The sequence below is a fragment of the Anopheles gambiae genome, chromosome 2 (assembly GCF_943734735.2).
Source record: "Anopheles gambiae chromosome 2, idAnoGambNW_F1_1, whole genome shotgun sequence".
Classification (NCBI taxonomy): Eukaryota; Metazoa; Arthropoda; class Insecta; order Diptera; family Culicidae; genus Anopheles; species Anopheles gambiae.
This window is the reverse complement of record NC_064601.1, coordinates 15,523,278-15,545,158: the sequence shown is the minus strand read 5'-3', so window position 1 is coordinate 15,545,158 and position 21,881 is coordinate 15,523,278. Positions and strand designations below refer to the sequence as shown.

The 21,881-nt window shown below is 45.8% G+C and overlaps 1 protein-coding gene across 17 annotated transcripts in view; it reads left to right on the top strand.

Annotated features, from left to right (window-relative positions):
- LOC3290563 (uncharacterized) overlaps positions 1-21,881 on the top strand; it is a 167,935-nt gene that overhangs the window by 79,488 nt on the left and 66,566 nt on the right. For 11 of the 17 annotated variants that reach the window (XM_061644050.1, XM_061644043.1, XM_061644052.1 and 8 more), the window contains one exon: positions 12,723-12,770. The exons of the other annotated variants lie outside the window; for them this stretch is intronic. In XM_061644050.1, coding sequence (XP_061500034.1) covers positions 12,723-12,770 — 48 coding nt within the window. The remainder of the gene's footprint in view (positions 1-12,722; positions 12,771-21,881) is intronic. 17 annotated transcript variants of the gene reach the window in all.

Genomic DNA, 21,881 nt, shown 5'->3' with positions numbered 1-21,881 from the left:
AACCTGAACCGCCCCGGAGCAGTACACCCCGGTGCAGGAAGGGTTCGGTGCAGCAGCGAAACGAAGGCACACACACACCCACACACCCAAACGACTGTAAGCCGTTGGCCGGATTTTTTTTTACTGCTCGTCTTCCGTATTGTGCGTGGAGAGAGTTTAGAAAGGAATGAAAAAGTTTTGCTGTCAGCGTATAAAGTTCCTGCCCGGGCAGACCATCGCCTCAGCGTCAGCACTTAGTGCAAGTGGTGTACTTGGTGTATTTACTCACTCTGTGCTGTGTAAATAGATCAAGATACACACAAACACACGTACACACATACACACCCACATTTCGTTGGACGACAAATAGCGAAAAAATAGCAAGTGTACCAGCAAGTGTGTGTTTTGAGCAACGTTTGTTTCTTCTTGTGCTGCTTGTGTGCCTGTGTACAAACAAAAGCTTGACGTTCCGTTGCTGTAGATGCTGTCCATTTGCGAGCAGCACTCCATCGCACGCGGGCCAACTCGAGGCAGGGATCTTTGACACTGATTTATGGCTTTTTGCAACAGCGGTGACAGTAGCAACAGCAGCAGGAGTTGCATTTGTTTCGCTTCCATCACTTTTAATGTGCATTTGATTGCAGTTAATCTTCTTTTATTTCAACTTATTTATGCTATCCACTTGCCATTTGCTTAATAGTCAAATCATTCTCAAACCGGACCATTCGTTATGGCTTCTTTCGCACTGCCTGTCCCGCGGTTTGGGGTGACACAGTGCAACCCTGCTGCTAATCACACAAACGAGTGTGTTAACGTTTTTCTTTTCCTTTGCTTGCCTCTAACTTTGGCCGTGTCGGTGGCATGTAGCGTGTCTGTTGCAAAGTAAGTGCGTGCGCTTGTGTGTGTATGTGTGTGTGTGTGCCAAAGTGTGGTAAACAAAGCAAGCCAACCAGCTGTGAATGAGTGAAGCTAATTGATACTTAACGAGGCGATCACGAACGAGTCACGTGAATGAGGTGCCGGTGGCAGAAAGACTGCTGCTGAAAACCCGGGTGGAGGAACACAGCTTCCGAAGACGAGTGTGTAAGTGTGTGTGTGTATGTGGTGGTATATCCGTTGACTCTTGCGCTTAGTTTACGATCCCCGTTTGCGACACCGTTGCCAGCACGGACCGATGAAAGGCGAACCGTCGATTGGCTGCGCTTGCACGGCAGGAAATCAGGTATTTTAATTACGCCTTAGAGTGGAGAAGAGGAATGAGTTTATTTCTGTGCGTTGCCTTTTATGCAAAATTGTTGAACAATTTCATTGAACATGTGGTGGAAACGCGACTGACTGAAGAATATGCTGCTTTGATGTTGAGCAGCTCTATCAACTCTCTATCAACCCAAACACATTGGGGCTGTTTTAAAAATAATCTAAATTATAATAATCTATAGCAAGGGGACTAACGCATGTTTACAACCAAGAATGATGATTTATTTCATCAACTGCAGCCAATATGATCACTAAAGCACTAAACTTATTCCTTTGCGTATTAAACTTATTCTCAGCCTTGTGAACGCTTTTCACATGAAAGCTCATTTATTATTTTTCATATCACTACCGAGCGTAACTCAGTGAACTCATTACAAAAAATGGCTTATTTAATAAACAACTCTTAGTTATTATTTCTTCGTTCTATTTTTTCCACCCCAATTCATTCATCTCACAATCCACCACGAACCCGGGCCCCGGCGGAGGTAACATGCGTTTGCCAAATTTGCAACCAAACTCACGGTAGCACGCGTGTCAGTACGTGAGTGTAAGTGCATTATTTTGTTTTCCCGCTCTTACCCACCCACCCATCACCTCATTCATATCTCAACCGGAGACGACAAAGAAGAAAACTCCCCCGAACAAAAACAAAAAATCCCCTCACGTACCAGCGAAGCGTGAAAATGGTTGCCATGGTGCGATGAGATGAATCTGAACGTTCAATCGAAATGTTGGTCGGTTTGCTGAGGTGACTAAAGAGGGGAGAGATTTGTTTTTTTTTGTTCTATTTTTCCCTCCTTCTTTGTGCAGTTTGTTCCATCCGTCGTGCAGTTGGCAAAAAATAATAAATGAAATAGATTCACACAATCACAATGGCGGTGAAAATTGGTTCGCGCTCTTGCCTGCCTGCTCCCTTCTGAGTGCTGCGCTAAGGACAGGGTATGATGAAGGAAAATTGGAAAGAAATGGCCTTATAATGATGGTATTGCGGAATTGCCTAGGGGGGATGCGGCTTCATCCGACCCCAGTATGAGCGGCTGGACCGAGGGGAAAGTTGGGAGGAAAATAATCAAAACGCAGAAAACAAAACCATCACGCCAATGATTTGTCGTGCGCCTGTTTGGGATGTGGATGTGCTTCGCGCGCTGTGGCTTCCATAAATTAGGCTTTTCGAACTTTGTTCTTGTTTGCCTGCTTTTTTAAAGCGCTCAATGTGCCCTCAGCTGAAGATGCTTTAAATTGCTGAAGATGCTGTAAATGCAATATTTATTTCTTCTTTTACATAACATAGGAGACTCGCAATACAATAACACTTGAAAGTACCTTCAAAATCTTACACGCTGGAAATAGCAGCAAAAATCAGCACAATTATGCAGTAAGCGCAGGCATTGCATGGTTTTCCAGGAGTTTTCAAAATTGTGGGACAGTTTATTGGCTCTTACTTGCGTGAAACGAACCTAATGTAATGGGAATTGGACTCTATAGCATTCTTGTTGGGTAAATCCTATAAGAATTTACAAGGAGCTTGTCCAAAAAGGGTGACATAGAGTCCAATTTCCATCATATGAAAATCACTTCCTATAAGAAAGAGTCAAGTAAGTGTCCCACAACTATGAGAACCCCAGGAAACACCTGTATAAGAGCCCGTCGCTAAAAAAAACTGCCTTGCACGAAATAACTCGTCCGTCGCCCAGCCCAGCTTAAGCTAATGGGCCTGTTGACGTGCCGCAATGGCAAAGCACACGGGATGTGTCTTCAATCATTAGCGAAGCATTCCCAACCCACTAGATGTCACACATCTGCCAGCATGTTTACGTCACAAAGTGCGGCCCGCAAAAGCCTTCACCAAGCTTTCGGGGGGGTGGGGGCAAAAACGGCCCACCGAATGTGAGAGAATGCAAGAATGGAATTGTCATGACACGCGCAGTATCGAGACGCGATCGACTGGCTTGAAATCTCATCCATCATCATCATCATCGTCGTCGTGCCTTCTGTGTAGTGTGTCATTATGCTCGTCACCTTACCCACACGAGATAGAGATTGCGTGTTCGTTTCCCCCCTGCACTGAAGGAACGTTTTCGCGAGCTTTGCCCACAAACACTCACCAGAGAATGGCAAGCGAGCCTGGGAAAATCCCACCACACTACAACCCTCCCATAATCACCCATCGTATTCGTGCACTGCTTGACCAGGCAGGGAACACGCGGCACAGGCACAAGGGACAAGGCACGGCACGGCCTCATCGCAGTTCAATTGAGGTCAGAAAGATAACACGCGGCTTTAGCGGCTATCGGCTATGGCTAATGGTGTCGGTAGCAGGAGAACAACCTCAAGCACCAAGCCAAGCACGGAGAGCCTGTGGCGGGCGAACATCGAACGAAGACATCGCTGCCGCTTGTCAATTCGGGCTTGTTTGAATAATGGGCCACATTATAACGAGCTCCAAGAAGCTTCCCATCGCCCTCCCTCTCCCCCGTTTCACCGGACACCCGGGCAGGGAAACAATCTCGAGAAGCATCCCTCCAAGCAACCTTTGGATGTATTGAATGGATGATCCCGCTGCTCACGTGCTATCGGAGCAAAACACGACCCAACACATTTCCCGATTGCCGCCACTCCAGCCATCCACGGCCACCGGGCCAAACGGGCTAATGTTAAGCTGATAATGATGTGTTGTGTAGTAGGCGATGGATGGATGGAGGATGCGAACAAATGCGGCTCCTTGGGTCTGTGCTAATGTGGCTGTTTGTATGTTTTCCTTCGTTGCCTTATCGTATTATCCCTTCCGGCGGCCGGTACGCTTACTCCGTCCCGCGCAAAACGAGGAAGGCTATCGAATGATTGCAGAATCGTTGTGCAAGTAGAGATAGAGAAGTAGTAAGTCATTGAAATAAAAATTTATTTAATTATGTTCCATGTGCGTGTGAGGGATATTGATGAGTTATCCTTGGGTCGGGTTGGAAAACTGGCTTCTAGAGAACTTTCGACAACTGTCATTAGTACCATTCCTTCATTCAACTGAGGCTGCCACAGTCAATCAGCTTTGATTGTTTGCAAAAATAACGCACTATCTGGTCATATGAGCTGTTTCTCTAAGTAGTAAATCTGCTTCTACATTTAGCTAATGTTTTGTATTGGGCTGCTCCGGCCCAACGCCAAACCTCGCTTGATCGCTCGATCACGGGTGTGAATGGGAGTGTTTTTCCGTGTCATCGTTGATTTCTTGCCACTGCAAGGCCGGTGCCATTTAGAATGTCCATTTATCTTCCGGCTGGCGTACCAGATAGAAAAGCCAGCACAAAAAAGGCCAACAAATATAGGCTAATGGAGAGTTGGTGGAAAGCGTACAACACCTTCACACACGTACAAATATTGCCTAACACTCCACCACCAGGCTGCCTGCTAATGGGTTCGAAAAAAGGGGGAGGGAAATAGTTATAAATCTCTAAACGTTTCCGGATTAAGCCTATCGGGCAATTGATTGGAAATAGAGCAAAAGCTATGGATTTGCTAATTGTTTCCGCTTCACGCGTTTCACCGAAATGGAGGGCCAGCTTTGTTTGTTGTGTGCGGGTGTTTGTGTGTTCGTTCGATTAGGCACAGCGTATCAATCTTTTCCGTTACGGGGAAAAGGGCAATATATTTGGCTCGAGCTTTGATTTACCTTTGCGCCTTAGAAAGAATGGTTTTTTTTTTTGTGGGAAAGGAGTAATTTTGGTAGTATTTTGTTTCCTGATTTGTAGAGCAAATTGAGTTAAACTGTAAGCATGTGTAATAGCGTATCTGAACGTACTGATTATAATAGAAACTCGCTCCTATTTTTTTTATTCACAAACTCCATCACATGGGCAGCAATTGCGTTCCAAAGATTATCGCCCAACTATAAGCGGTGTAAATTGTTTGGCAAAAAATAAATCACCCAACAAAACCCAAACCCACCATTTCCACAACTCCCGTGCTCTACCCATGCCTCAATTTTGTTCATTCAATATTCCTACCGAAAACGGAAGGCTAACGGCTGCTGCGTGTCCCTCCCTGTACTCCCCATTTTGATGGTCGATAATATTTTTAGCCAAAAATGGGCGACTGAAAACGATAAAACGATGAAGCGCAATAGATTTAACGGCTCGTCGCTTGGTTTGCTTCGCCCCCTTGCGCTTCGGTTCTGCATGCGCCCATCCCATCCGCCAGCCCCCGCAAGGGCTCGGAACGAAACAGGAGACCCGAACCCACGATGCGAAGGGTTATATTGTTTGTTCCCGAGCCGCCAACCTTTCGAAAGTACCAAGCGGGTGTGGCCGCAAACGGTGAAAGTGGAAGTTTTATAATACCCGTGAAATTGGAAATTGTTCAATGAATTAGAAGAAAGATTAAAATGTGAGCCTCGCCTCGATACTTTCGCGTGCGCGCGCTGCGCTTCATCGTTCGGCCTGATTGGCATCCATCACGGGGAGGACGAGTGTGGACGGGGCGGAGACGGATGGCAGGGGTTTCATCCAGCGTGCCAAACTGGAGGAGCATTTTTCTTCCCTTTCTTCGCTCTCGCGCTGTCTCTCTCGCTCCTGCATGGCTCGCACTTTCATTCTAAGAATCAAATTTTACCCAACCCAACCCGACAGGCATATTTTCCCATTTTCCCATCCCTCACGCCGGGCACGAAGGCAAGGCACGGGCGTTCTCGCAAGGATAAAGGATATCACTTTCGCTAATACCTCGGCCAAGTCGGTGAATGTTTGACGAACAGTATCCCTTTTCTAGGTCATGCTTCACACGTACCGACGGGAACGCGCGCCCAACCTCAGGGTGCTCGAGTAGACGGGCGTCGCGCGCAATCCAACAGGCGTGGTTGATCGATTTTTAAAAATCGAATCTTACACCACCGCTGGATGGGAAAGTAAAGTTCTTTCGATTGGTTCGTGAGCTGAATTGCTTATTCGGTACGGTGGGAGAAGTGGTGGAGTGAGAGAGTGAGAGAGAAAAAAAGGAAGAAATTGCTGAACATAATACGGGCGAGAGAAACATTCATAACAGGCTCATACAAACACGCGTACACACATGCAACCGTCGGAGCCTGCTCGGCTTAAATTGTAGCGCGTATTTGCTTTATCGTTGATTGTTTCTTTTTGTTTACCGATGCCTCTTTGCCAGCTTCAAGCGAGTTTGAATAAAGCTGTCCCTTCCATATCTTCTATAAAATAAAATAAAAAATAGGCTTTTGAATTTATGATACACACAAATTATGAAAATTGTAGGCAGTTCTTTAAATTTATTTACTCATATTCAATTTTTGCACAATCTTTCGATTTTAAATACCATTTAAAGCAACAAAATGTTTTATCAATAAATGTTTGAAATTAAATATTACATTCAAAACATTTTATTCAGAAAGTTCCATAAAAAAACCCATACATTTTTTTAACAACTCACAATTCTATCAAACAACCAACTACCTGCTCCTTCCGGGAAAACCCTGCAGTGAAAAAAGATGGTTCTCTTGCCGAGTCGACCAACAGAACGTCCAACGGTTGAACGGTAGCATAATGCAACGAAAAAAAAAAGAAACCCATTTCCTGTCCCAGCGTGAAGCGGAAGTGGCGGTCGATGATTCGATCAGGGGTAGCATAGACAAAAGGGACGGGCAAAACGAACGAAAGTGAAAGGCGTCCAATGAGTGGCACAAGAAAGAAGAATAAAAAAACAAACACTCACACACAACCATACACACAACCAAAGAAATCGCGATTGAAAACGTGTCCAAAAGTAGGCCCGGCTGTCGTGCCGAGGCTTGTAGTAGGTGTGGGTATGTGTGAGCGATTGTTTACGATTTCTTATCCAGATTCTATCGTGCCCCGTACGAGGATGTGTTCGAGGGTTCGATATTTTTATCCCGCCTACCTCTCCGTACCTTCTTAGCGACACATGTTTACTGCCACTGTCACGTACATCATCGGAATCAGTGGTTTAAAGGAAAAAAAACGTAAGGGACTCCATGCACACACACACACACACACTAGATCCGGTCGTCTTTGTAAGGTGGTGGGTCTACCGGATCTAGTCCTTCGACAGGTCTTTACGTCTGTAGGTCTTTACGCTTTTATCGATCATTGCCACGTGCCAGCGTGCGGTTTGTAACCATTTACTCGCTTCTTTTTTTTACTGTTACCATCATGCCTTCTGGGGGTGGGTGTGTGTTGTTGGAGGAAAAAAACTGATTTACAGTTATGCAAGCAAATCGATTTGACAGAGATCGCAAGCTACGTCAGTAAAAACTGCGAGTGAGTCATACGAGGAGCCATAGAAACCTGCGAGATACATTACATCATCCATCTGGGACACGTCTGAGACACAATGTATTCCAGTTTTCGTTTCAAAGCCCCCCTCCCTATTTAACTAAACGTCTAGTGTGGTTGATTGTACATTGCTTGTGACATTGTTTCAATCTGTTCCGTTGTTGGCTCCATACGGCAGCTCGCTGTTTTGCCGTTAAATAGTTGTGTAAAACCACACCGAAATGGCTACGGAAAATGGAGAGAAAAAAAGTCACTGTGCCAGCTGTACGGACAGCATTTCCGAGCACTGGTTCCGTTTCAATCTTATCGCACGGCTTTCAAACAAGCTGCCAGGCACAACTTTACGACTGCAACCGCTGTTGGCGGCTGAACAGCGAGCAACAAACGACCAATAAATAATTTCTTTCCCAAAACCTCAAACTTTGCTCGGCTGCGCGGTTTCACTTCGTTTCTGTCTGTCTGTCTGTGTGCTGGTGGTGGTGCCGAGACAGATCGAACCAACGTGTCGTCGTAAACAAAAACCTAACAAAACATGCAGATATTACTTCAGCACAGCACAGTGGCATAGCAAATACCAACACGTCATGCTTTGCTATCTGTCAAACAAACTCTTATGACTCCCTCAAGAGGGAGCGATACGCGAAGGAATGGCAAACTTTCCCCTCATCTTCTGTTCATAAACTAAAGCGAACCACCATGCACCATTTCTCAACCCGTGCGCAAATTGACCGCGTTTAGGGGTCTCGTGAGACAGCGCTTCGATCGGTTCATTTGCCATTTGTTTTCCAATTTTTCATGCGCCCCCCTAGTGGGCCGCAGTCGAAAGTTTTCGCTCTCTCAATCAATAAAATCAAAACAACACCAGGGATCGCTACCCAGTGGAGTGGGGCGGGTGAGGGAGGCGGTGAAATCGAAACAACACATCCACCCACCCACCCAAACGTATCCCATTTTGCAGCAGTCCAGACAGGACTCCATATGCTTGCTACACCCTGAAGATGAGATCATAAATCAAATTTCGCTCGAGGTATACGCGGTGCGCGATTTTCCAACCGCTTCCGTTGCTGCTCAGTTCAGTCAAGCAGGAATTGAATAAAAATCCGACAAACAAGCCACTTTTCCTCCCAAACAGAATGTGTGTATGTGTGTGTTTGTGTGTGAGTTGGAGGTTCACAGGGGGTACTGAGATGGTTTCCTTAGTTTCGCCAAACGGAGAGTAACGAGCATCCTTCCCGCACCAACGAACCTTCGTACGTAATTGGCTTGTAGACGGTAAAGGGTCTGCTTAAATGCGCAACGACGTGTTCGTACGTGCATATATGTGTGCGTGTGTGTTAGAAAGTATGTGTAAATATGTTCTTTGTTAAACACACATAAACATAAATACAATGCCTTCGTCACGCCACATGTCTTTCCATAAAATATGTGAGGCAACATAACGGGAGCTGGAAAAGGAGAAGCAGAAACACACACACACACACACGCACACACACACACACACAGAAACCCAAATACAACCAAAGCAACTGGCGGAAGAGAAGATTAGGTCCTCCCCCCACCCCCATTGAGGGAGCATTTTATTTTCCTCTTTTTTTGCTGTTATTGTTGTGCTGTGAGGACGGAAAAGACATGAGAAGTTGTGATTTAATAACTGCTCTTCCCAGCCCGTCCAAGCTGCTTGACCTAGCGCATGACTTTACATTTCTTCGGCGCCAGAATGGGATTCGTTTCGGAAAACGCTCTCCTTCCCCCACGGCCAACTAGCAATGAGGATACACAACCCCCGTACACCCCTTTCCACAAGCGACCCGCGGATCTATTTGTTCCGCGTTCGGTATTGATGTAGCTAGAAAGCCAGTTTCCTCTCCTCCGGGCCATGTGGCCCATGTGTGTGTGTGTGTGTGTGGGTTGGTAGAAAGGTTGCATCATGTTTGGGGCGCGTGTGTGATAGTTGATAAATAAATATATTATCCTACACATGGGTGAATACTGCCCCGTCATCGTTGCGTGAATTGATTTATCGCGATAGAGTGGGATGGGGCTGGGCTTGTAGAGGAGGTAAGGAGTAGGAATGACATGGCAAAGGAACACAAGGTTTCGAGAGAGAGAGAGAGCAGAACGTCGTTTGGGCTTTGATAGTGCTTGTTCAATAGTGATCGAATCGAATGTTGATACGCGGTACCATTGTTGGCTAATCGTGGTTGGTTGGTGGGTTTATTTTGGTAAAGTGTTTACAGCAGGATAATTGTATTGATAAGAAAGGATAATTTCTGCATGCCGTGATGGCTTAATGTATGTTCAAAAGAGTAAGACAATCGTTTAACCTCATTTTTGTGTAGGAATATTCTATCTTGCGTTGTGAAACAAGACATTTTTGTAGGGGAGCTTAACTTTTCTGCTTCAAACATTGTATAAAGATGTATACAATAAATATACTTAATTAAATTTAGTAAAACACAATTAAGTTGCAGTATCAAAATGCTATCCAAAAGCATTTATAGCTGAACATCTTTCCTCATATCAAGGTTAGACCATTAAAACTATTTAGTATTATGTATGAAAACAACGTTGAATTGAACGCAACTGCTCTGCCCGACTATTTGAATTATTAACACGCTTTGAAAAGGGGAGGAGGGAGAGGGGGAGGGGAGAAAATCTAAAGCAAAACTGCTCTGAAATAACAATGGCTCAAAGCACAACTAAAAACCCACCAAACGCCCATTTTATGCTGCATTTCAATTATGATTTCGTAATCATTACTCCCCGAAGCGAAACCAAATCCGATGCGATGATAATTACATACCCCCTTCTGTACACACTCACACACCTGGCACTCATACCCACCCATCTGTGTGCTGCGTGTTGGGAGTTAAAATCCCAATAACTACTTCACCAAACCAAACGCACCCTCCCCCGGAGACGACTCACACTCATCCCTCCTGACAATTTGGGAACGGTTTAAATACCAACCAACTGGTGCATGGGAAACTTTACCCATCGTGGTGCCATACGATTCCCCCCCCCCCCCCCCCCCGAGTAAGCGTGCTTCATGTTTGATGAAGTAATGTGATTATTGTATACTTGTCCCAGCACCAACCGACCCTTCGGAGTGGCTCCGAAGCTATCATCCCCCACTGACACGCAACATGCTACCACCATACGCTACGCCTCCCGTTGTGTGTTTGTAATTCAGTGTAATGATACGTATTTACCTCAACCTAGCCTGTAAAAACGTTTTGTTACGGCTACTCCCAATCCCCCCACAGACGATCCCATTCCGGTGTTGTAAGGGGGGGGGGGGGAGTAGAACTGTTGGGGTCATACATCAAAAATTTTCTACCAAACCTTCCAACTCACATGGTTCCTTCCGCCCGATCCGAATGGCTTCAACCATCGTCGTCTGCAAGGCGCTGATGTAATTGGTCATGTTTCCAATTCCCTTGACAAATGGGGCCATGTTTACAGTGCAAACGTAGTGCGAGAGGGAGGTGGGGGGGAGGGGAAAGGGCACAACCTCCCTCGGTGTAATATATGGTATGCTCTAGCTTTCCCAAAACTTATCCCAGCAGGGATACGTTGCACAGTTTTAGGTTGCGGCGGTTGACAACTTCCAATTTCAGCTCGTGGCACACAGTCAGTCAGTCAGTTTCCCGCTGACCAGCGCCCCTCCGCCCTCGGTGCGGAAAGGCTAACGGAAAGGGAGTTCGATATCGGCTCGGAACCTGATTAAATATTGATTCGGAAATTGGTCACCATATCATACGCTGCCCGGGTGGAAAACGATACGCTTCTGCGATATGTGGTATACGCCTTGATGGGCTGGTGAGTAGGAGGGCCAGCAGGAGTGGACAGTCTGATGAAGGTGTGCGACACAGTTGAAGGTGGACGAGCAACAAAAACGAGGACGAGCGCAAGCGATCCATCCACTGGAAAGAGAGAGAGAGAGAGAGAGAGAGTGAGAGAGAGAGAGAGAGCGCGAGAGAGAGAGAATGAGAAGGATAAAAAAGCCACGAGAAATGGAATGGAAACTAGCTTATCAACGATGAAACCGGTGACGAGGTTATGAATTTCAATTTCCAAACTTTGTCCTCGTCCACGAAGCCAGCGCTCCGTCGGCAAACGGTGGCAAAGGCTCGCTCCATCCTGTGTGTCCGTGTGCTGTTTTGATGATGTTTGAGGTACAAAAAAGCAGCTTCCACCAGTAGCTTCCACCCTTGAAGCCCGTGCGTGACCGGAGCCCGGTTCGTTTGTCACGCTATAGTTTTTGAAACACTAGCGCATGGCACCCGGTTTTTTTTTGTACCATGTGTTGGTTCTGTGTGTGTGTTGTATCTATTCCTATTCCGAATTCCAGCGTCCGTTACAAAACTGCTTCGTTGATGGAGTCTCGGTGACCCTTCCGAGAGAAAGGGACAGAGAGAGAGAGAGAATGGTTGACCTGTGGGTTGTGTACTATCCCGCTTCACTGTGCCTATGCTCCATCATCATCATCATCATCATCGATTGATGGGGGGATATCGGGGCTCGGTATTAGATTCGGCACTAAACAAGCCGGAAACAACAACAACAAAAAATGATAAAACGCATGTGGCTTTGTTGCGTTGGTCTGATGGTTGAAAGATAGGGTAATTTGTTTCGATACAGCTGGCATGTTTTTTTTTTCATTTTGGCTGATCGTTTTCATCGAGTACGCGATGTACGAGCCAATCAAGTTGCATCGTTTCAACCTGGGAACGAAAGCCAATTAAATTAATTTGCAATAGTTTCTTTCAATGGATCTAGAAGCTATTAAAGCATATTACAAAATGACTTATTTCTAGAACTTGTTTTTTAAAGTTTGCCTTATCAGTTTATCTTCTTCCTCTTCTTTTCTTGGGGGCACGGTCTATTCTGGACTTGAACCCATGACGGCTATGTTGTTACGTCGTACGAGTTGACGAATGTACCACCAAACCGACCCAATCAGTTTATACACCCCCAAAGACTGTTGCACATTTTTTCGATAAACTTCACACGAAAATCACTATTTCGGATATTGAATGTAGAAAACATTCAGCGGACAAACGCGTAAAGCAATCGCACAAACTCAATCTCACACGCAGCGATAAATTTATCATCATTAGCCTGTTATTGAACTTCCCCTTTTCTATAATGTGCCCTTTTTTCTCTTCCTTTTTTACCCGATTTATTCACCAGGTAAGCTTCGCCGGCTGCACGGAAGCTCGCAACAGTCGCACGAATCAGGTACCGACGGCTCAAATTGCGTACAATTCAATCTCCTGCCATGCCTTTCCCATTTACCACTGCCATCTATTTTAAGAACAAACTCTTTTCGTTCGCATTTTATCGCGCTTAAGCGTTGTGCCTATTTCACCATTTAAGCAATAGCAGCGCACCGGGCCAGCATTGAACTGCGCTTTCAGACAATACTCACCGGAGCTCTGTCTGCCTGTCTGGGAGTAGTTAAGTTCCAGTGTCTCAGTGTTATTCTCGGTTCAGCTAATCCCGCCGCTTCAATCTCAAATCCCAACCGAACCCCGGCCCGGCCACCGGTGCCATCATCGCGCGTGGGTCCGTCGGGACTTTGGGACGAACTACCTTGCTAGCTTCGGTCTTCAGATCGACAAAACCCAGTGCAAAGGTCGGTTGGTTCCGATGTCTCGCCAACTGCTGCACAAAGTTTCCCCTCATGGGGGAAGCTTTTCCCTACTGGGAAAAGCTTTACTCCTGATCCTTGTCACATCTCTGGTGCGGGCGTGGTGTCGGACCGATTTGTCGTCCGTAGGGCGCGCATGATGTGTCCCCCGGGGGGGAGGGAGGAGATATAATCCCGCCCCACTTGTTCTTTCCCTTGACATCTCACCAGCGTGGGTAGAGGGCGGCTAACTTTTTGAATCTGCAATCGCTGCCTAATTCGTGATCACTCACAAAGCCCCGCGGACTTGCTACATATTTCTTGCTGCGTGTTGCTATTCCCAATCCACCATCAAAACGGGCACTCAACCAAATAAAATCAACCAGCGAGCACAGACAGTGTGGGGATCATTACTGGTTTGTCCTTCCAATGAATCATCTCAATCTGACCCCCCACCCAGACCAACGCCGTACCAAGAAGTGGCGAAGCGTAAAGTTAAAGCTCGTTTCGGGGGGCGACAGCAACTGGCGCGAGGTGGAAAGCAACTCCGATTCCAAGCTGCAAAGCCCCGGGATTATCGACGAAATCCTATCCGGCTTATTCGTTTGTGTATCTTTGTTGCTACTCGGGAACCATCCATAGACCAGCTCGTACTGGATATGGATCCGTTCCCATTCCAACCTCCAAACGAACGGTCAAACAAGCGTATTCGTAGGGTACTTTTAATCATCCGACTATCGGGTGGATTCTTTCGCTCGTTCGAAACGCTGCACAGAATACGAATGTGTGTGTCCTAGGGAGCTTTTGAAGGTGCTTTGCAAGCTCCTTTCTCCCATGTTAGAAGCAGAATGGGGGTAAAAAATACTTTTAAAAACAATAAATACAGCCTCGAAGCAGTTTACTGGCCGAATCCATCGCATCGCAATAACAATATCGTTCGCGCCCGAAACTTTGGAATGTTTCCTGCGGGAGAGATGTACAACCAACGGCCCCGAACCGAACCGCTTTCACCTCGATTTGCCGTTGATGATGCTGGCGAACGGCCCACCACCACCACCAACCGTGGAAGGGTCTGTGGCCTGAGGGTGTTTGTGTGTGTGTGTGTGTTTGTTTTTTCCACCCCGAATGTAGAATTTTGGGTTTTTGTGTAACCCAAAAGTATGCACCTTAGTTTGGCTATGGCCTGTGCAAAGGAACCCCCGGGGTTCACGAAGGTTTTGCTATCGACACCGACATGTTCGGTTTTGCTGGACATCAGTGCAGTATCCTACGCATCATTTCTTTTTTTTTTGGGAACTGGTAACAGTAAGCGGCAACGTCCGGCCTTTCGTGTGTTACAATAGGCCAGTGTGGTCTGGTGAGGTTTCGACCTTTCCGAACGTAACTCCCATAACTCTCCTAGTGACGCTTGCCATCGTCAAATTTCTTGGCTTGGGTTTAATCCCGCGAGAACCACACACCACACCACCGGACTGGTCAGCTTAGAAAAAGGGTGGAACATGGGTGTATGAAAGCGATATGGCTGTACGTGTACGCATGGCACCAAATGTTATTTCGCTTCACACACACACACACACACACACTTTGGATGGTCAATGGCCTTTGGTTATAAAATCCATCCGTTTTTTCAGCCCTGTTTCTTTGCAAACCACACTCCCATACTCCCGTCTTAGAATGTGACGGTCCTGTACGGTGATCTCCAGTGGCTGCAGTTGAGTGGTACACTGGTACACTCAACAACGGCCGAAAAAATCCGTTGATACAGGCACCGCCCAACAGAACCTAAAAATCGGGGTAGCGATAATTGGCCCTGCTGCGGTGGGAAATAGCCCAGCCCAGCGGTGCTACCCGATCTTGCCCGATCCGATCCTAGCCCGGAAAGGTGGTAGTTTTACGTTGTTGTTTTGTGTGTGTGTGTGTGTGTGTGTGTGTGTGTGTGTGTGTGTGTGTGTGTGTGTGTGTGTGTGCAACCCATGTCTCCGTTGTGGGAAAATGAATTCTCGCGAAGCACAGCAGAGAGTTGCCTTCGGTAAGGTAACAAGCACTAAGCCACAACGGAACGGTGCGAAAAGGAAAATGTACACACACATACACACACACAACCCATGCTACTAAACAACATAACACTGACCACAAATGGGTCGTTTGCGACAGACTAGTGAACCTTGTGGCCGTCTTCTGTAGGGCCAAACTATTCCTATTGCAACGAAAACGGTCCCCCAGTTTTTCTCCCCACTGGGCATACAGGTCGGATGATGTGAAAACCAAGTGGAGGGGGGGGGGAGATGAAAAGAAGGGTGAAAAAAGAATAACATCCAGATGAAAGTACGGACCGGCGCAACCCACCCAGGGATGGGTTGTTTTCGAAACGGATTGACTCCTTTGATAAACAGAGAAAGGGCAAGGGACTGTGTGATAAAAGGGGTAAGACAAGAGGGAAGGAGGGGAGGGAGGTGGGGGGGGGGGGTGGAAATGATGCGGAGTAAAACACAGACCTGACAAATGGTACATTCTCTTCATCAAACCGGTCATCTTTGCAGACGGCTGACTTGAGTTTTGATTGCTTTACCCAACCATTTCACCCGCAAGCTCGAATTCTCGGAACCTGTCCGATGCAACCATTTTGTGCTTCGGTGCCGCTTGCTAGCGTGCGCTTTACCCACTCATACGCTGAACTGAACTGTTAGGCGCAGTTCTAGCAGAAAAATATCATTCCTCGATTCTGTTTCTCCCTCCTACCGGTACCACGGTAGCACTTAAAGTATACGGATTCATTTTTTGGCTTTACTTTTGAATGCCCTTTTCTTCATTTCCAAGAAGCGGTAAATTAATCCTAAAAGTATGAACACTGTTGAAGGTTTGATTGTAGGTTTTGCTATTTGATATGTGTCCGTGTTTCTTTTAATAACCGTTTTTATGTGTAAGCTTTTAAACTATCGGATTATGCCGAGCGGAATTGTGGTTCGTAAGGTTTACCTTTCCTCTGATGGAAGATGCACTTACTGTAAAAGCATCTTTTCCTCTTTCATCTCATCTATTAAGTGGGTTACCATCGGGGCAAAAAATAACGAAGAAGTGCTTCGCTTAACCATTTATCTTTTAAAATACTCGAAATAGCTCTGCCGCCCTCTCCCTCCTATCAAATCCGGTCCAAATTAGTACGAATGGTTATCACTTGCGCACCTTGCGTTTGCTGCCCATGCTGTATATCTGGATCGAACATCCGAGCAGATTATTTTATATTCTTCAAATCTTTCCCTCCCTCGCAGCTAGAAGTTGGAAAAGCTAATTTGAGTTGCTGTTATGGCTTGGGAAAAGTCGAAGATTACACACACTCACACACATCTGCCCCTGGCACGTTCGTCTGTTTCTGTTGAATGAACCAATCCGAAGCCTGCAATTTTGTGCGGTCTAATATCGACCAACATATCGAACTGCCGGGAGCCTTATATTTACCTTTTTTTTTGTTCCTTCTACTTGGAATTGGAGTACCAATCGTTTTCTGGGTATTACCTGCTCTACCCCATACGCTTTGCTGGCTGTAAGAAATCGAAGGTTTTAATTTAAGTTTGCCTACGATTCGCCCCGACGGCGCCAACAATCAGTGGGAAATGTCGGTGGAGCTTAACCTCCCCCTCTCCCTCTCCCCACGCCTCCGGTATCCGTTCTCGGAATAATTCGCCCCCTTTATGCTGCAAAACTTTATGCAAATTGGTTTAATTTAAAGCTTCGATTTAAACTTTACTTTGGGGCTATTCTGATGGTTGGGGTTTCTTGCTTCGGCTAGCTCCCCATTCTGATGTTTGATCTTTATTGTAAAATTTGCATTTTTTTTTTCTTGCGATGAAAGTAAGTAAGCTCGATTTCTCCGAAAGGCACAGAATTGCACCTGAAACTGAGTTGGAAAAATGTTTACGGTAAAATACTTGTTTTATTTTGAGGATATTTTGAGTAAAAGTTGTGATTATAGAGATATGTTTCGAATTCAATACGATTTACTTAAAATGTCAAGATTCAAATGTTTTAAGCTACATTTATATTGCAAAAAAAAAAATCTAATATTGGGGCCCTTCACGATTCTAGTCAGCTTTTTGTATGGGGATTGACAGTTGGAGGCTGAAATCATTTAAACACTCCATACAAAACCACACACAAAACTAGCCTGCAATTTTCAGTCTGGATTATTCTAGCCTCAAAGCTAGAATTAGATTCGAGTACCTGCTCGAAAAAATGGCAAAATAAGGTGATGTTTACATTTATCCCAAGGTGCATTAAAGAGATCTGGTGATGGATTCCAGAATCAAAGTGTATGTAGTCCAGGTGGTCTCATAGCATGTTTTTTTATAACCAAATTTAAATATCACTTTTTGACAGGATGGGTGAAAACTTTCGTTCAAGCAAGCTTTCTTGAGGCTTGACAAATACACAAAACACTTTTAAAATCTTCATTCAGAACCAGAAGCGATAAAAAACGGTCTTCTATTTTCATACACCTTGTGATAAGCCCACCTGTATATTAAACAGACTTAGAAAGCTGCTCGAAAACTGCTATACAATGCAAACCAGCTGACAGGCTGAAATTTCAGCCTACGAACTTAAAACGGAAAGGACCCCATTATCATTTGTGTTTTCAATATCACTTAATTTATTATATATTTAAAATAGGTTAAGTTTTTGCCGATTTGTATAAAAACGATACAACTTTTAACTCTATATTTTGGTCTTTCAAATGAAGGGCAGGGTGCATTCGTTCATTGTTAATAATGTTGAGAGCATAAATTAGTAATATAATATGCTTTTCTGAATTGAAGATGATTTTTTGTTCTATGATTTATAAAATAAACAATTTGCCATACGAAGGGAACACTCAGAAAGTCGCCTGCTATAAGCTTTGAAAAGGAAAGGTTTAATGTAACGATATAATTGTATAACCGCTCTGTGTGTGATGTGCAAAATTAAACAACGTACTATTTTCGGAACAACCAACAAACTCCGCTCCGGTACGAGCCACGCTCAATCGCCCCCTCCTGCAAAAAACCAAACTCACGACGCAAATTTACAACTATCGCACGTGACGCGATCAGCCCGACAAGATTAATGTCCCACATGTTGGTGACGATTGCCATGGTGCGATTGTGCGCGATGCTGAGCACCAGATGAGTCTGCCATTATAATCGTACCACACAGCAACCATCGAACAAACGCTACTAGCGCCTACCGCTGCTGCGTTACGACAAGCAACGATATCTTCCCCACTTTTCCAACCATCCAACCCATCACCCGCCCATACGCTTGGCTGGCATGGGAAGCATCAACTCTCCATTTCAAGTACCGTTCCCTCTCGTAACGCTTGCCGCTACGCGTTGCGCTCAACTTTCGCTTCGAGTATTCATACCGATGCGTATTGTTGGATTGACATCGATCTGTACGTAGCCACCGGTGGCACTCCTCCGCACTTTAACTATAAACAGAAGAAACCTTACCGATCGTGTCGGTTTTCCACCAGTTCGAGATGGCATTGTGTTGTGAAAGGAAGGAAGGTGGACCTAAAAAAAAGAAGAAAGGTGAACGGTTCTACCGGTAAAAGATATTTCATTCAAACGGGCCTCATGCAAAGGGCACAGACCGCGAGGGAAGGCGCACACTCATGATGAACTCACAGTAGTAACAGCTGGACGCAAGAGAGCGAGAGAAAGAGGAAGAGAAACTTTCACGCACGCACATAAACGTACCTCGAGGACTTGAAGAAGAATGAAGCCGCACATCGGGGAAGCGGACAAGATTTATGTCTCTCGGATAGAATGCCTATCGGTGTGCGCAAACAATGGACCACTCCTTCTCCCCCTCTCACGGTGCGACACTTCATCTCAAGGTGATCTTCCATTTGATGAGACGGCTCATCGAAAGTGCGCTGCCCGACTGCTCGACGTAAGAGGAGTGTACACTGGTACAGACCGCCGCCAATATATGCGCCTACTGCCTGTGTCCCAAGGCGGCTGGGGTGTTTGCTATCACCGGTTTCCCGGGCAACGCCGGTTGAAACACTTTGAAAACGAATCATCATCATCGACGTGGCACTAGGGAGCTTCATGCTGCGAAGACAAACACTGTACAACAGTAAAAGCTTTTACTTTGCACAAACGCTCTCTTCAATATTTTGGTATGGCAGTGTACCTGCCTGTGTGCCTTGCCGCCGTACCTTGCAGGGTGCTTTCACCACAGGTAACAATTTGTTTTGATGGTGCATTTGCCCGGAAGCTTGCTTCTTTCCACGTCAATGTGCCCTTTTGTTGTAACGCTGGCATGATGATGAAGCTTGCGTCTATGCTTTCTGCTTTGCTTCTACTATGTGTGTGAGTACGTTTGTTTTATTTTTCTCTCCCACTTCTCACCGCGAGCGGTTTGATCAAACTCCATCTGGTACCCATCTGGTAGGCTCATGGGTTACGTTACACCAGCCGATCGAAATTCTTCCGAGCTAACGCTCCACCAAATAAATCGAAATCGAGCATGTTTGGGTGGTGCCATTTTGTTGTTACTCTTCTGGTTCCATTCTTTCAACCCTCGCTGATGGAAAAGGAAACTGTCGCGCTATGGGTTTTCTTTGATCGCGTCAACATCCTTTACGTTCTTATCTCACACTCCATGTTTATGTGTGTGTGTGTGCGCGTGCCGTGCTGTTTTGATGAATGATATCAATTCCAACGCGTTCACTTGTACCGGGATCAGTGGAACCGAAAATCACGCCACACCAACTCGGTTCATTCGTTCAAACCGACGCACGTCGATAAGATTAATGATGCTAATTTGCGCCGCGAACATCAAACGCCTTGCTTCGTGCCCAGACAAGCACTCACGCTTCAAGGGTTTGGTTAATCAAACGGAATGGAGGACGGATTGGAGATTCGGGCTCGAGACAGGAGGCTCGAATTAATGTAACCATTCACTGCCGGGGTGTTATAATTAACGATCTGGTAGTGCCGTTGTATTTTTCCATTAATAATTGCACTACCGCTATGCCTTAGGCCGAGGGGTTTGGTGCGATTGCTCCACCTTAGTAATGAATGATTCTGTTACAGGGAAAGCAAAAGGTTTGATTCCCGGCGCATCATTTTGTTGCTACACAGCTTACATGTGCAAGGGAGGTTACAAATTAAATCTATAATTCACCTACCACAAGATCCAATGGGGATTCAATGGTCTCGAGAGCTTTTGGGAGCTTTTCAACTGCACTAAACAAAACTACAGCGAAACGGGCGCTATATCTGTATGAACTCCGTTGCGAGTTGAGCACTACAATACAACAAATACAGCACTGCCAACTCTCTCCACACAGGGGTGCAATTGCAACTGCTCGGGTTCGGTTTAAACCCGTTCCCAGGCACAATCCCCAGTGTACACGTGCATACGAGCTCAATAAATAGTTTATGAACGCACGGACATCCACGTGAGCGGGTAAAAGAGGAAGTGTTTTTGCGTAAATTGGGTTAAATTTATGATATCACTAAACTGCATCACCCAAGTACGAAGTTCCAATTTAGCGTCGGAGCTCTGAACCTCATCTCACCCCCTGGTGGGTTGGCTCGAAGCCCTCGACATCAAAACAACCAAACACAACAAACAGCCATTCAGCGAGTACTTTGGGCTTAGGCAATTGTTCCAACACTTTGTTTATAGATATCCCTGTGTAGTGTCCGCAGCAAGCGATCGATACTTGACTAAGTCGACCCGGAAATCGATAATTGATTTGTGTGTGTGGGCCCTTTTTCACAATTTTCACATATCGGCAGCAGTAAAAATAAAGCCATACCCAACCCGGAACGGATTTGTTGTTTTTTTTCTTTACGACCGGAAATAAACTCCATCTGGATGGTGCTCGTTTTAGGTCTCCAATCGTTAATTTAAGAAACCCGGAAAAGCGACACCCATACTAATCCTGCATCAAACCCAGTTTCTATTTCAATCAGCTACGGTTGATTGCTGGAATGCCCTTTTACCCTTTTCATAAACGAGCGAACAGAATCGTGGGTAATGGCGTTCGGTGTCGATGTGTGGTCGATGGGGTTGCCGTGCCTTTTTTTTTTTGGGATATTCCAAGGACGATTCCAACCCTTCCAAAAGCATCGATCGATGCAGAAGGTTTTGTTTCATTTCCTCCTAAGGTGAGCAAAGTTACAGCGAGCAATAATCTCCGCCCCGAAGGCAATTTCTCCCAACTGTCCTTCCGCCATCAAACACGCTTCGAGTCTATTAGCATATTTTGTCCGGCCCAGGGCACACATCAAACACACACACACACACATTCACGACACATGTTCGGGATATGGCGGGTAAGCTCGCTGCTGCAAATGGTACTAAAATGATTCGCAATCCCATGCGAAAGGCAAATCATGCTCACGTCGAAGAATGCCACGGTGGTTGCCTGCAAGAAGCCGAAAAGGAAGGAACATCCAGCTTTAAGACTTTTTCCCTTGCTGTAACTCTTAGTCCACCCATGCTCGTAAACCTTCGTGTTAAGCAAATCGTCTTGCCATACCCACCCATTCAGCCCCGAATCGCCGTGGAACACTTTGGCAAAAAGCGCACTATAACGTAACGCCGACCTGTGCCACAACTTGTTCGAGCCATAAAAAAACAACCGTCACCCGTCGATGGTGGAAGGCGAGCAATATCGCCGCGACGCTTTATTGAACCAGCGACCGAGCGGACGGGCACGTTTG